General features: G+C 40.7%; 1 protein-coding gene across 6 annotated transcripts in view; it reads right to left on the bottom strand.

Annotated features, from left to right (window-relative positions):
- Positions 1–13,782, bottom strand: part of evi5b (ecotropic viral integration site 5b) — a 46,401-nt gene that overhangs the window by 16,810 nt on the left and 15,809 nt on the right. For 5 of the 6 annotated variants that reach the window (XM_084920785.1, XM_084920788.1, XM_084920789.1 and 2 more), the window contains 16 exons: positions 13,347–13,536; positions 9,525–9,749; positions 9,282–9,356; positions 9,067–9,192; positions 8,838–8,981; positions 7,989–8,078; positions 7,706–7,803; positions 6,904–6,964; positions 6,756–6,809; positions 5,772–5,804; positions 5,234–5,389; positions 4,335–4,466; positions 4,050–4,190; positions 3,065–3,223; positions 2,377–2,523; positions 2,131–2,226 (listed from right to left, as the gene is read on the bottom strand). In XM_084920785.1, coding sequence (XP_084776911.1) covers positions 2,131–2,226; positions 2,377–2,523; positions 3,065–3,223; positions 4,050–4,190; positions 4,335–4,466; positions 5,234–5,389; positions 5,772–5,804; positions 6,756–6,809; positions 6,904–6,964; positions 7,706–7,803; positions 7,989–8,078; positions 8,838–8,981; positions 9,067–9,192; positions 9,282–9,356; positions 9,525–9,749; positions 13,347–13,536 — 1,927 coding nt within the window. The remainder of the gene's footprint in view (positions 1–2,130; positions 2,227–2,376; positions 2,524–3,064; positions 3,224–4,049; positions 4,191–4,334; positions 4,467–5,233; positions 5,390–5,771; positions 5,805–6,755; positions 6,810–6,903; positions 6,965–7,705; positions 7,804–7,988; positions 8,079–8,837; positions 8,982–9,066; positions 9,193–9,281; positions 9,357–9,524; positions 9,750–13,346; positions 13,537–13,782) is intronic. The other variant, XM_084920787.1, reaches the window with a different exon arrangement.

Below are 13,782 nucleotides of genomic sequence, written 5' to 3'. Positions count from 1 at the left end.
CCAAAGCACGCCTTTGTGCATAAATGTGAAACCAAGGGACAAGCTGACAAAACTATGGTATTTGACACAGTGGGATGGAAAAGCATTGATCTGTTTTATGCGTGTAACTACAGTGGTCCCTCGTTTATTGCGGGAGTTACATTCTAAAAATAACCCGCGATAGGTGGAATCCGCGAAGTAGCGAACTTTATTTTTTACAATAATTATAGATGTTTTAAGGCTGTAAAACCCCTCACTACACACTTTATACACTTTTCTCAGACAGACATGAACATTTTCACACGTTTCTCTGTTGTTTGAACACTCTCGAAGTTCAAACCTTCGAAGAAAAGTCCAGTGTTATAGAATGAAACCAAAGACACCCGCGGTTGCTTTTGAATAACGCTTTGACTAAGAACTCTTTTTGTTCTTACCTTATGGCTTTAAAAATATATATCGAGATATATATCGTATATCGCCATCCAGCTAAAAAAAATATTGAGATATGAATTTTGGGTCATATCGCCCAGTCCTACTGAAAACATAAAACTTTCAGCTGACAAATTTTGAAGAAGCGGCTTGATAATGTCACCAGCTCACTGATATTTATAGCAGATGTGACAGAAGTGCCTTCTTCTTGTAGGGCTGTATGTCCTGCTACCCTGAGAAATTCCTGAGCAATATTCCAGGTACACGCAACAGGAAAAAAAAAAAAAAAGCACATAGTTGAGCATCCGCAGAGTTGCTTCAAGTGTTTCAGTACAAGGCATCACTGGACATCCCCCAGTTTCTATAACCGAAGACGTCAGAAGTGTTCTATGAAGGTGTTTGTGACTTATCTCTGTGTGTGGGTTCAGTGCAGCCACACAAAGAAAACAGGAAAATAGATATTATACTGGTGGCTCCCACAGCCAGCTTCCAAATAAGTGGATTGAAAAATCCCCCAAAATCTGTCCCAAAAATGACAGAAGACTTTAACCTTATTCGAATCAGGTGGGGATATTTTCCTAAGTTTTCCTTCCTCATATGGAAACACTTTGGCTTGGAGACCATAAGACACACATGACACAAACTCACTAGCGGTGAAAGCACTGGACTCTGTACTAAGGATCTAGCAAGTTAAGGACTGGTTAATGTCAAAATGCTCAGGGCTGTATTGCGTGTTTTTTCTAGAAGGGTGCTTGTACAAGCCAAGTGTTTAAAATCATAACGGAAACCATCTTCACAGGTATTTAAATTCCATTTTCACACCCATGCCCAATAGCCAGTTTACACACAACAAGATTATCTGCTTGTTGCAACACTCACTATTCATCGAGTATCTTTACTTGTATGAAAGTGGCATGGTGTGAGAAGTGTTGAACCCATAAACACCTTCAACAATATCAAGTCTTTTTAGATCACTTTCTCTCTTTAGTATTGTTGAGTGTTGTCACTGGGAGAACAGGCCTGTATTTGTTTTTGGTTAAGCTTGTGGATTATGTTGAATTCATTAGTGGGATAAATGCTACTACTTCCTTCTCTCCTGCTTGTTAAGACTTGTAATTCCCATTTACGCTGGGAATAAATATAGATGAAGGGGATATGCTTTAATATTTCTGATTTGTGCAAAAAAGCCTCCCCCCCCCCCCCCCAAGTTTTCCACATCAACTAAAATCAATTAAAGTGCATTTTTTCAGAATTTCCAACAGATCTGCATACGTATTTGGGTTATGTAATAACAGTTTAAAAAGTTAAAATGCGCTTCATTGGAACCGGAAGAGGTTGCGGCTTTACCAGATTTGATTGACACTGGTGTCTCCTAGGCAACATAAAGAAACAACACATGAGATTCATATCATCAAAGCTTTGAAATGCTGATTGATTAATGGAAATTCAGACATTTTCTTTCCCTTCTGCATATCTTAAACCAGTAAAGAAGCTCAGACTGAAAACCACAAATCTGCCAGGTCAAACAGTCACTATTATGGTTATAACTTTGGATGATGTGTTCATAGGGCCCAAAAAAATATAACTTGGGTTTGTCACCACATCCCTGTATGGGACATTTCCTTTTATGGCTGAAGGAAGCTGACATGTAATGTGGTTTGTGAGGGAGTTGAGGAAATCCAAAGCTTGGTGCAGTGGGTGAAGTGTGAGTCAAAACCTTACCTGAATCTCGAGCTCAGAGATCTGTTGCTGGAGTTCAGCCATAGCAGCAATGTTGTCAGCTTCCCTCAGCCTCACTGCCATTACTTCTTCCTTGCTCTGCAGAAAACAAACCAGAGAACTCTCAGGCGACAACCTCTCTAAGAAATCAATTCTTTTTTTTTTTTAACTTTACAGATTTAAACCACAATAGCGCAGCAACGGTTTGCCCCAGAGGTGCAAAGTGTGGAGTGCAGCAGCAGTTTGTACCTTGCATTCAATCTCAGCTTGTCTCCTCTTGATTTCTTGCAGTTGCACGTTCAGATCTTTGTTTTGTGTTGTCAGTTTCTGCACGCGCTCCTGCAGAGAGCGACTCTCCTGCTCCGCTCGACGCAGCTGGTTGTTGTGAATCTGATTCTGAATAAGCACATTTAAAAAACAAAAAGCAAAAGCGGATTATTTCACGTTATTGACTGATAGGTTCAGGATAAAGAAACTGAAACCTAATGTGACTTTCAGCACTACTTCACTGTTCCAGTTTCTGTGTTGCATACAAAGATAAATGCTGCCCCCTGAAGGCTGCTGTGTGAAATTCAGGGAGGGAATTCCCTTATTTTCCAGCATATTTACTACTTATCACACTTAATGTACATTCACTTTTCTTACTGATGTTTTCATATTACAATGTACCTTTAATTGTCTGTAATTAACTGCACTGCAAGTACATAAAAACTCTGAAAACAAAAGTCTCTTCCTAAAGACTGCATACTTCTGCCAAGTATGCAGTATACAGTATGAACTGTATCTCTGGACTGAGAAGGATATCTGAATCACATATTTGTGAACATGTGATGAGGAATTTGAATAATGCTTTTAAAGATCTAGATCAGGTTATAATCCAGATAACAAACCAAATCATAAATTATATTAGTGCTGTTAGACTGATTCAACCTCTGACCTGTGTCTCCAGCTCCAACATCCTTTGCCGCATCTCTCGAAGCTCTGCTTGAGCCTCGGCCTCACGTAGCCTGACGCTCATCAATTCGTCCTGCAGCTCGCTCATGGTGTTCTTCTTAGGACTGTCCTTCCAGCGGCTAGCGGTGCGTGCCAAGTGACGCTGGAGAGGGCGTGGACAGTCAGTCCTGTTTACCATCACTTACCAAATAAACACTTGACTTTTACCATTTGTGTGTCATACTAGATCTGTGCTCTGTAACTAGCAGGAATTACAGGGTACCTGCAAATTCTCTTAATACGACTTAAAATGGAAATACACATCAAAAGGGAAAATGTACCCTCTTCAAATAAACACACAGATGTATCTAATTAGAGCAAGAATTTTTTCAAAATGTTTTTTAATAAATGTGAGAAGAAAACAAAAATATTATTTTTATTCTAAATGATAAGCCATTGTTCAAGGTTTGAAACAGCTCCTTTAACTAGCTTAAACTTGCATCTTCATCTTTCTTTAAACTAAGTACTACAGCTGAGTTAACCAACCTATCTGTTCAAGTTTTCACATGTTTCATGTTTTCAATCAGCCTGAATGGATTAATTAAACGGCAATTAAGCCAAATCAAATGTTCTGAATTAAACCCATTCTATCTTAAATAATTACTGTAGTCAAACTCATGAATCACTGTTTGAACACAAGTTTAATGTACCGTTAAAACTTCACAGCCTTAATTATGCAGTTGCATTTAAGTGTGCAGAGGGAGAAAAAACAGAAGCACTGCATATGAGCGTTTCTCACAATGGCATGACTAAAAGCAATCTAAATTTAGAATATTTAAATACTTTTTGAAAACCAAAATCCACTCTGATTTTAAACAGCGTAGTTTGGTGTGTGTTTGTGTGTGTGTGTACAACATTTGCATTATGATTTGTTGGGGTTTTGATCAGCCATCTCAAGTTGTCCTGCGTGCTGAAATGTTGGTGCTCACCTGCCAGTGGTCCTCCAGATCTCTAACCTGCTGTCTCAGCTCTTTCAGTCCAGTCAGCGCCTCCGCTTCTCTCAACTTCACCCCGATCAGCTCTTCTTGCAGCCGCGCCACATTGGTGTCATCTGGTAGCGATGTGTTCCTCTGAAAAAGGTGGAAAAATCAAATTTTTCTTAAACCTTTAAAAAACAAATGACAGAGTAGGGCTAGATCACAGTAATACTCTGTGCCGGCTGAGGTTTAGGCAGTACAGTCCCACTGCAGTTGCATTAAAATGACACAACTCACTTTTTCCATATCGAGAATCTTGTCTTGCATTTCCTTGAGTGCACACTGGGACTCTGCCTCCTTTAGTCGGGCCTGCACGAGCTCTCTCTCCAGCTGCAGGACGGACTCCTCAGAGAAGCGTGGGGGTCCTTTCTACAAGGAAAAAAAGAAAGAAAAGAAAAGAAAAAAACAGAACAAATGAGCAAGCAGAAAAAAAGCAGGAAGGACAGCAGACATAGCTGTGTGCACTCACCTCAAACTAAATTCAATCTCCAGTAATGTCCACAATACTTACACTTATCCAAGTACTTTCAATTCCTCTTTACATTAATTTCAGCTGACATCAACCATTTTTCCTTTCACTTCCACATAAATAATTCATGAACAATCTTTGTGCAGCAAGATAGCAAATTATGTAAAACACAGTAAAGCCTGCACATTATCATGTGGAATCCAACCATTAATAATTAAGGAGATGTGTTGTGCAAGGTGAGGATTCAATGAACAGGGGGCCATGTGTGAAATCTACCAGCCTGAGATACAACCTGCTTACAAATTCATGAAAGCATTTCTGGGAATGCAGAAGAACATAAATTGAACTTTGTAGCAAGCTGTGTCTCAAAATGAATTCATGCATGCCAAAACAGATCATTACCTAAAGTGAGAAAAGCCCTGCTCTGCCATTGCAGATGGCCCGCCATGTATCCAAAATCAGGTGAAAACACATGTTTACAGGCCCAAAAGTAATCTGTAGCACACCTAATAATAATAAAATAGTCATCCTGAGGTTGTACGTACTGCACATCACACACAGACCTGGGCAATACCCCAGTCTCAGTGTCACAGCTCCAGTCACACTCAGGTCAGCCAGATGAGCCAGTGCAACCTGCCTGCCTCAGACTGTCTGTGGCTCTTCTTACCCCTTGTGGCTGCTGCTGCTGCTGCTGGAGCTGCCTGATGGTTTTCTTGGCCTGCTCCAGCTGAGCACCGGCCTCCTCGCTCTGCTGTTTGACTGTAGCCAGCTCCCGTTTGACCAGGTAGTTTTCCTCTGCCTCTTGAGCTCGAGTCACTTGTCCCTTTGGACATAACCAACCGATGAGGGGTGGAGTGAGCACGACAGGAAGTGAAACGAAAGGACGGAATGGGTGGGCAAATCAGAGAAGATGAAGGATTGGATTTTCTAAGGACATGCTTGTTTTTAACTCTAAGCAGCGGGTGATTTAGTTTTAATTCCTTAGATGTATTTAGCATCTTTTGTGCTTCTCTTACTTTGTCTAACATGCCACCATGTGGTTTTCCATGCAGTTATTTAATGATGTAATCAGCTGTCATAATCTGGATTAGCACTGTCACTGCCCTGTACTAATCATAGGCATGCATTGCTAAAGAGAGACAAAAAGATGGAAGAAGGAAAGTCCAGCATAAGTTCTAAGGGTAAAAAGAAAATGAGGAGTATACCTGGATCAATCTATCTGCCAAGGAAGCGCTTTCCTACAAAACAGAAATATCAACAAGAGACAGCAGAGAGAGAGAGAATCCAGAGGACAGTTTAAAGCACACAAAAGAACAACTGATTCTTTAAAAGAAGAAGTGCAATGTTCATTTTTCCTCCAAATTTTTTTTGTTTACGCAATGAGGTAGAAAAGGAACATTGCAAAGCAGGTGTGGTGAAAAAGGTGCAAAAATAAGCTGGTGACAGAGTGAAGAATTGGGCGGTGCAGATAACAAAGAGAGGTTTCAGACAGGAAAAAGCACAAGGCAGCCCGAGAGTGAAGTTTGCTACAATAGCAGCATGACGACAGTGTTAAAGAGCGGTGTTTTACTTAACAGAGGCGCTGGGGCTCTGTGGTTTATCCAAGCTTTTAGCGGTTTCAGTTAGTGGAGAGTTAAAAGATCCTGAGAGTTACGTGACGAGGAGCAGCAGCCTCGAGTTTGGTTTAAACTAACGGACTCGTTTCCGCCCTGCAGGCAAACACAGCGTAGCAGACACCCTTAATATCCTCAACAGACCTCATGCATGGTGCCTTTACCAGGCAGTAGAAGTGCCCATTCAGAGAGACTCAGTATTGTGCACAGTGACACAAACAGTGCACCCTGACATGCAGTGCTTTGTATCGACGTCAAGTATCAAGCAGCTCCGTTCACATTTCAAACAGGCTTCTCTGCTTCTGTTAGTGGCGTCAGCTGGGTTTTTAAATTCTCCACATGACCTAAAGCCCAAATCCATCAATGTTTCTGACTTTATCTACAATCAGAACATTCACCATGCCAGTCCATGATGGCGTACCAGCAACTTTCAACTAACACAGCCCAGTTAGTGAAAGACAAGACTCTGTCATTAGGAAATACACATGATATATGGACATAAACAGCAGAATGGGTTAATGTAAAGTTGATGAGGAGAGCGCAGTATCTGACTGTGACAAACACTGATTCACTCACTTTCTCTAGTGTGTCTATCCTTTGCTTCAGAAGCCTGTTTTCTGTCCGCAACCTCTGAAAAAGACAGAATTGCAAAAAGACATGAGAAAAAAAATACTACAAATTGTTTACATGGGATGCTCTGGGACTTTAAAGTATGTCCACACACCTTTATCTCCACCTGTTCCTCCATCTCTTTTGTTTTGATTGTAGTGTACTCTTTTTCTAACCTAAAAAGAAAAAGCACAGAGCATCTGTTAAAACAAATCAAGCACAGAATGATTAGAATGAAGTCGGCTGATACAAAGATAGCAGCCCAAAGAAAAAAAACACCTAAATTTCTATCATTTTTGATTTTCTATTTAATGTTACAGTAAAAGCATAAGACAGTGATTGTCTTTTAACAGTTTGTAACTTAAAATCATAACAGGGAGTTTCTAAAGTTAAGACATATGCTACTTTGTGTTGTTTAGAGGGAAATGGAACAGTATTCACTAAATCTTTAAATTAATTTATTGCATTTTGATGGTGAGCTTTTATCTTTTTGAGAAGAGTTTGTTGGAAATTGATTTCCATGTATCAATTTGGGATACAATCCCCTTTCCTTTTGTCTTCTATATTTTATTGCTTCTAAAAAGATATACGTTTCTTTAAAGAGACATCATTACAAATGGAAACTCTGGAATTTCCCTGGCCCCTATACTGAACAGGTACACAGAACGTTTAAATGTGTTGCTTCCTCCGCTTGGAATGGGTATCAACCAAGTTTTGAATTTGCAGCATTCAAAAATTAGCAGTCAATTTGCTGCAGTGCTGACGGAAAAATCTTGTCTAAAGTTATGCAACAGTTTAAAAACAAAAAAACAAAAAGGGGGTTCAACTGTAAAAGAGGAACAATGAAAAAACAATCACAGCAAAAAAAAAAAAAAAATCTCTGAAAAAGGAAGTTATGAAATGCCTGCTGTGCTTACTTTTTCATCTTCTTGGCGTTGTATTTAACTTGATAAGCAGCCTGGATGACCTTATCTGGTCCACTGTCCAACTGGTGTGGGATGACCTTCTGAAAGTGCTGAAGCACATAAAGAAAGCGGGGACAAGTGTCACACCAGAATGCATGTTTTAGTCACAAGCTTCTCTGACCTCAAAGGACCGCACTAAACATCAGCATGCCCACAAACTGGGACGAGATGAGAGGTTGCACATAAACAGAGTGTGATGGAGGCTTCTCCCCTGGAAGCGCTGCTGGTGATTCACCTGTAACATTCCCTCCATGTCGAGCTGAATGAGTTCCGCCTGGTTCATCTGCAAGATGGCGAGCCCCACGCGGAAAACAATCTCCAGGCCCTGAAAAAACCCCACCAATAATGAGCATGAAATAATACTCAGTGTGCTGTCAAATTTATTGGACAGAGGACTGAGAATAAACAGCCCGAGTGATTGTGATTTAGAGAAAAAGAAAAAGGCCACACTGCTAAAGGTGACTGTAACTGTAGTGCTTAATTTTGTCCAACAGGTGGCACTAATGGATAACTTTTTTTGATAGCTGATTTTACCTAACTGTTCTTAAAGCTGTAGAATAAGTGTTCTGGCCTGAAATCATCTCTAAATAAATACTCTTAAAAGTTTAAGCACAGACTCTGTTTTTCTGAGGTGGGGCTATTAGTTCACAGTGACTTACAATAACAGCAGCTTAAGATATAACCCCCAAACCCTTTTCAGATTAGACACTTTGATATAATGGTGGCTCATTTCCAAGTGGACCTATTGCACTCATTTCCAGCTCAACGTTTTTATTCACAGGCTTTACTATAGTAGCCTTGCATGAGTCACAGTTCAAAATCAATCCTGGGCCTTGGTGCACCCCCTCAGTTCATACACTGGCAGAAACCAGCAGTTTTAGTTCCTCTTTTAGATCGCAAAAACTACAAGCAAACAGAAGTTAAAAGAAAAAAGAAAACAGAAGAGGCCAGTGTTGTAAGAATGTGAACACAGGTGTAAATTGCAAGCTCAGTAAAGAGAATGACAGAAAGATAACATTTTCAACATACTGGTTCATACAAGTTTACAGAGCTTATCATTCAGCCACAGTTTGCTTTAACTGACCTCACACATGAAGATGTCAAAGATCCTCGTGGCAACGGGCAAAGGGAAGGAGGTGAGGAAGATGGTGAGGAACCAAGAAGAGGCATACATGGAGGTATGAAAGCTTTGAGCTTGGAAATGTATATGAAGCTCTGGGAGTTGCTCCTGTGAAAAAAATAACAATCAGACTCACTATTGTTGAAGCTTACGTGTTGGCAAAGCGTTACTCCCCAAGCTATGGGGTGTCTACCTGGATCATGTACTCAAACTGATACATGCAGAGTCCCAGCTCAGCCATGCTGGGTTTGAAGAGTTCTCGTAATCTGTAGTCCTGCATCAGCTTCACAAACACGCAGAATGCTTCCTCTTCGGGCATCTAGAAAAATATTATGATAGTGATCAAATTACTAGCTGGAAGTTTGTGTTACAGTGTGTGAGAGTATGTGTGGAGAATACAATCATTACCTGCATGAGCAGCAGACCCACAATGAACGCACTTCCCTGACAATAGCCGACCTCACGGTCCACCAGAGAATATGCCTAAGGTAATAGAGATTATCTTTACAGGAGTCTCACTGAAGATCAGATTTCTCTCTTTTTCTTTATTAAACCACCTTAAAACCAAATACCAGTTTTTGTTACTGGAACACAAGACTTATCTCTTTATCTGCATGCAAACAGGTTTCTTAGACACCGCAGAAGACACACCTTCATGACATTGAAGAGCACTTCCTGACCCAAGCTGTCTTTCTCCTTGAAGAACTCGTGTTCGGGATAAGTGCGAGCGATGTCTCTGCGTATGAGCTTCTCGCAGGGTGACGTCATCTTTAATAATTCTGAGTACTGATCCTTGATGGGCATATTCTGGGCATTACACAACAGCTGCCACACTATAGCTCGAAAATGATGAGGAATCCCTTTCCTAACAAGATCCTGTAGAGAAAAAAAAGAGCAGATATTTTCTTGATGTTCTGAAAGTTTTCTGCAGGGTGTAGGCAACAACTTTTTAAAATGAAACACAGTTTTGTTCTTCGTTCAGGTTTTATGATAGTGTCAGATTTAATATCCAGTCACACAAACGTGGCAGTGAATGCACATCAAATAACCATTCACCAGAAAATCATATCATTTAGAAGTTTAATTCCTTATTCCAAGAAACGTCGATCAATACCAGCAGGAGAGCACGCTATCATGTTTAGCCTTGTTCTCATCCTCTCATGCAGGACTTGCACTACCTTGTTTGGCCCAGGTAAGTGTATGGATACTAGTTAAACAGGTAAAATAGTACCAACTTATAGCACCTTGTTTTTCCAATCCTTTTTTAACTTCTTTATGATCTGCATGGGTCAGGGATAGCTCAGTAGGTAGAGTGATAGCCCCATGATCGGAAGGTTGGGGGTTCGATTCGCCTGAACAGCTACCCTGAGGCACCCCTGAGCAAGGTACCGTCCCTACACACTGCTCCCCGGGCGCCCAGTGGCTGCCCACTGCTTCACTGAGTGAATGTTTTAAATGCAGAGAGGAATTTCCCCACGAGGATCAATAAAGTATACATTTAAATTAGGTTTTTTGTGTGTGTCAAAAATGTTTACATGGGAACCGCAGTCTAATAACGCAAATGTATCCATTGCAGGTTAAAATAGTTAAAATCTTTAGTGCACAGGTCTGTCAGAGGGTCAGCTCAGGCTCATCAGGCCAATGAGTTTCTAATTCATTAGTGGAAATCCAGCATTCGGGTACACAGGCATACACGTGGTAGTGTAAAAAAAAATAAACATAGTGTTGCTCACTAGTTGAAAATACCATGGAGAAAAAACAACAATGGTGAAAAGTAACCCAGTAATTTCTTTGCTTGGACCAACAAGATGAAACTGTTCCTCTGATTGCCAGAGGACGCCATGGAGAAGGAAGGGCGACCACTTCTCCTCATCTAAGTTAATTAAGACTTTCTGAAGTCTGTTTTTGGTGCCCTCAATGCAGCAGTAGCGTGGACAGTTGGTATACAAAGAGTAAAAGTTCAAATAAATAGCATCACTGTGGATGTCTCTTAAATAGTGTAGTCATGCAGCTAGAGCATGTAGCTGATCTTAATAAATAACTTTTTTTTCTAAAAAGTCTGCACTTCCTCACTTTTTGTAATGTGAAAAAAAGCTTTTCATATTACATCGGCCAGAGTATAAGTGAAAAAAATACTAAGAGCTCCGCAACTCTATTCATTCATTTGAAACACCTTTATACCGCTGCACTGTATTAGCAGTGCAGAAAAATGATGACTTACTTATTTCCACTCAACTTGGAGGAATCCTTATCAGTACTGGTTTCCCCTTCGGTGGACGCTTCGAACCACAAATGGATCGCAAAAGGTTGTTTTTTCCCCCCACACTGAACAGTTTATCATAAAAACATCTCCCCAGAGAGGCAGTGGACTAGCTTCATGAGTTTAATGGTAGGGGAAACCATGACAATGTAAAATGAATCCATGGGAACCTAAATGCACATTTGGGATTCTTTTTTCAGCTCTGAATGTGAACGGCAGAAAGAAAAACACCAAACCCTTCCGTGGAGAAAAACATCAGAGACCTGCACCTGCATCTTAAACAGGATTAAACCATGGGTATGCCTCAAAGCCTAATATTTCTTTTTCCACTTCAGCACACTGTGCATCTTTTATAATAATACAGTTTCCACTGCCAAACATAATCTTGTCAGTGATACATTCTGTAGAGTGATTTATTTCCATATACTACTGCTGATACAATTTGATTAAGCAATTTCCTGTGCTGACAGTGAACAGTCATTTTTCCTGCTATGCGGCCATGTGAGTGAGTGTGTGGTTGTGTATGTCTGTCTGTGTGCGGTGTCTGCGTGCATCTGGTCAGTCCAGGGTGCATCTGGAGCAGAGGTCCACCCACACATGCTTTCAGCAGGGGACCCCTCTCCCCTCTTAGAGGTTAGATAAGACAAACCAAGCTTTGTTCTGGACTGAAACAATGCACCACAGTCTCAAACCTTGACTGTTGAACGAAAGCTGCCTTATGAGTCACAAGAACTACTCAAGAGCAGAGGGTCTTAGAAGATTACATATGAAATATAAAGTATTAGAAAGACGAACAAATCGGGGATTTTGCTGACAAGTGTAGAAAAAATTTACGTTTCTTCCTTCGTGCAACAGAAACTGTGTTTCTTGTAAGCAGAGCGGAAGAAAACAGCAATTTTGCAGAGGCCTCAGCAACTGTCATTAATATCCTAGGCTAGTTGCAGCCATGCAATGATGACTACTTCTGTTAAATTACATAATAACACTGTGTATGTTCACAGCTCCTTCCCAGCACTTCCCCATTTAAACATCCAGCAACAAGAACAACAGAAACTCCGTCCCTACAGAAGACATTAGTCTTTTGCATGATTATTTTAATTAACAGAAACTTTACAGTAAAATATTTCTCTGTGTCAGTCATCTAAGTAACAAAAAGAAATGGGCTTGAAGTCTCTATGGTTATAACAAATGTCTGACTATAAATGCTGAGCACCTGGCTGTTCTGGCACAGCTACTGGTTGTCAGTTTTCCTAAATGACCCAAAGAAGGCTTCAGTTTGAGTAGAATTCAACAAAACTTCCATTAACAACAGTCAGTGCATAAAGATAAAAAGCACCAACTGTAGATCCCCAGTAACTTTCAAACTGTTGCAGCTGCACTGAGTCGTTTAACATCAAGACACATCAGGCTTTCTGCTGAGTCACCACTATCCCAGACTTGTGGCTACAATCAGGTGGTCCAACACACACCTGGCACGGTTTTACACAACAAACAACAATCACTGAGTATGTCCACAGTCTTTGTGCAGTTTAAATCAGACTGCCACTGCCACTGTCTGGGCACAGGATTATTACGGGGCTTAACAGAGTAACTGTAGAAACAAGCAAGCTAAAATTAGCGTCAAATATCTACGTCTGAAATAACAAGTTCAAGGGCAACCCCACAGGGTCACTGAGGACAGAGATAGCTTTTAAATTATCACTGGACCAAGTAAACAGTCACATGAACTGGGCCTTTGTTACATTTGAGCCAGGGAGATTCAAATGGCAGCAAAAAAATATAAATACAATTATAATAACAATAAAACAAATAAGCCATGATTTGAAATATGTTAAGTTAAACAATCTTAATGCAGAAACAGCAGCATCATTGGACCCTTTTTTGCAACCTAGAATAACTGTCATGGAGTTTTATTGTTTTTAAGTGTAAGTGTGAAGAGGTTTATACAGGTTTGAGACTAGGAGGAGACACAAATCCCTTTGGTGTTTTGCGAGGAATGGCATCAAATTCTGCTAAATCAAATATGCACAGCTATCTGTTTTGCTGACCCCGTGTGAGTAAAGGAGCAGCTGAGAGAAGGCTCTTTACCTCATCTTCAAGGCGTCAAATGTCTATTTGTAAGCTAGTAAAACAGCCCAGGCTGAATAAGCTCTTAAGCAGGTCTGCACATGATCAACCGTCACCTCACAGGTAGTCATGTGCACGAGTCTCACCTTAAGCTGCTTCTCTTTCTTCTTGCGCACTTCCTCCCATTCATTGACAATTCGCCCCCACAAGATCCATGAGTCCTCCTCCAGGTGGGAGAGGTTGGATGAGGCGGAGGAACTGGACACCAGGGATGAGCCACTGTTTCGCCTGGAGCCATTCATGGAGCGCAGCGACTTGCTGTCTGTCTCCAGTAGCCTTTAGAGAAGGTGAGAGGCGAGATATACTGTGAACATTTAAGAAACTGTGCAGAGACGCAACTACATTATACTGTGACTTTGTCAATGTCTGTCCATCAGACATCCCATTTACCAGGCAAAGTACAATTTCACATCTTCAGGGAAACCCAGACCATAGTGAGATCATTTTGCAAAACACTATGCAAATGCAAAACACAGTTTGAATGAAAGCTGTGTAGATATAGATAGAACTTTCAACATGACA

This window comes from Perissodus microlepis, chromosome 23, assembly GCF_051167445.1.
Source record: "Perissodus microlepis isolate ML-2025 ecotype Zambia chromosome 23, ASM5116744v1, whole genome shotgun sequence".
In the NCBI taxonomy this organism is placed as follows: domain Eukaryota; kingdom Metazoa; phylum Chordata; class Actinopteri; order Cichliformes; family Cichlidae; genus Perissodus; species Perissodus microlepis.
The sequence above is the reverse complement of the archived record's forward strand: the minus strand, read 5'-3'. Positions and strand labels throughout refer to the sequence as shown.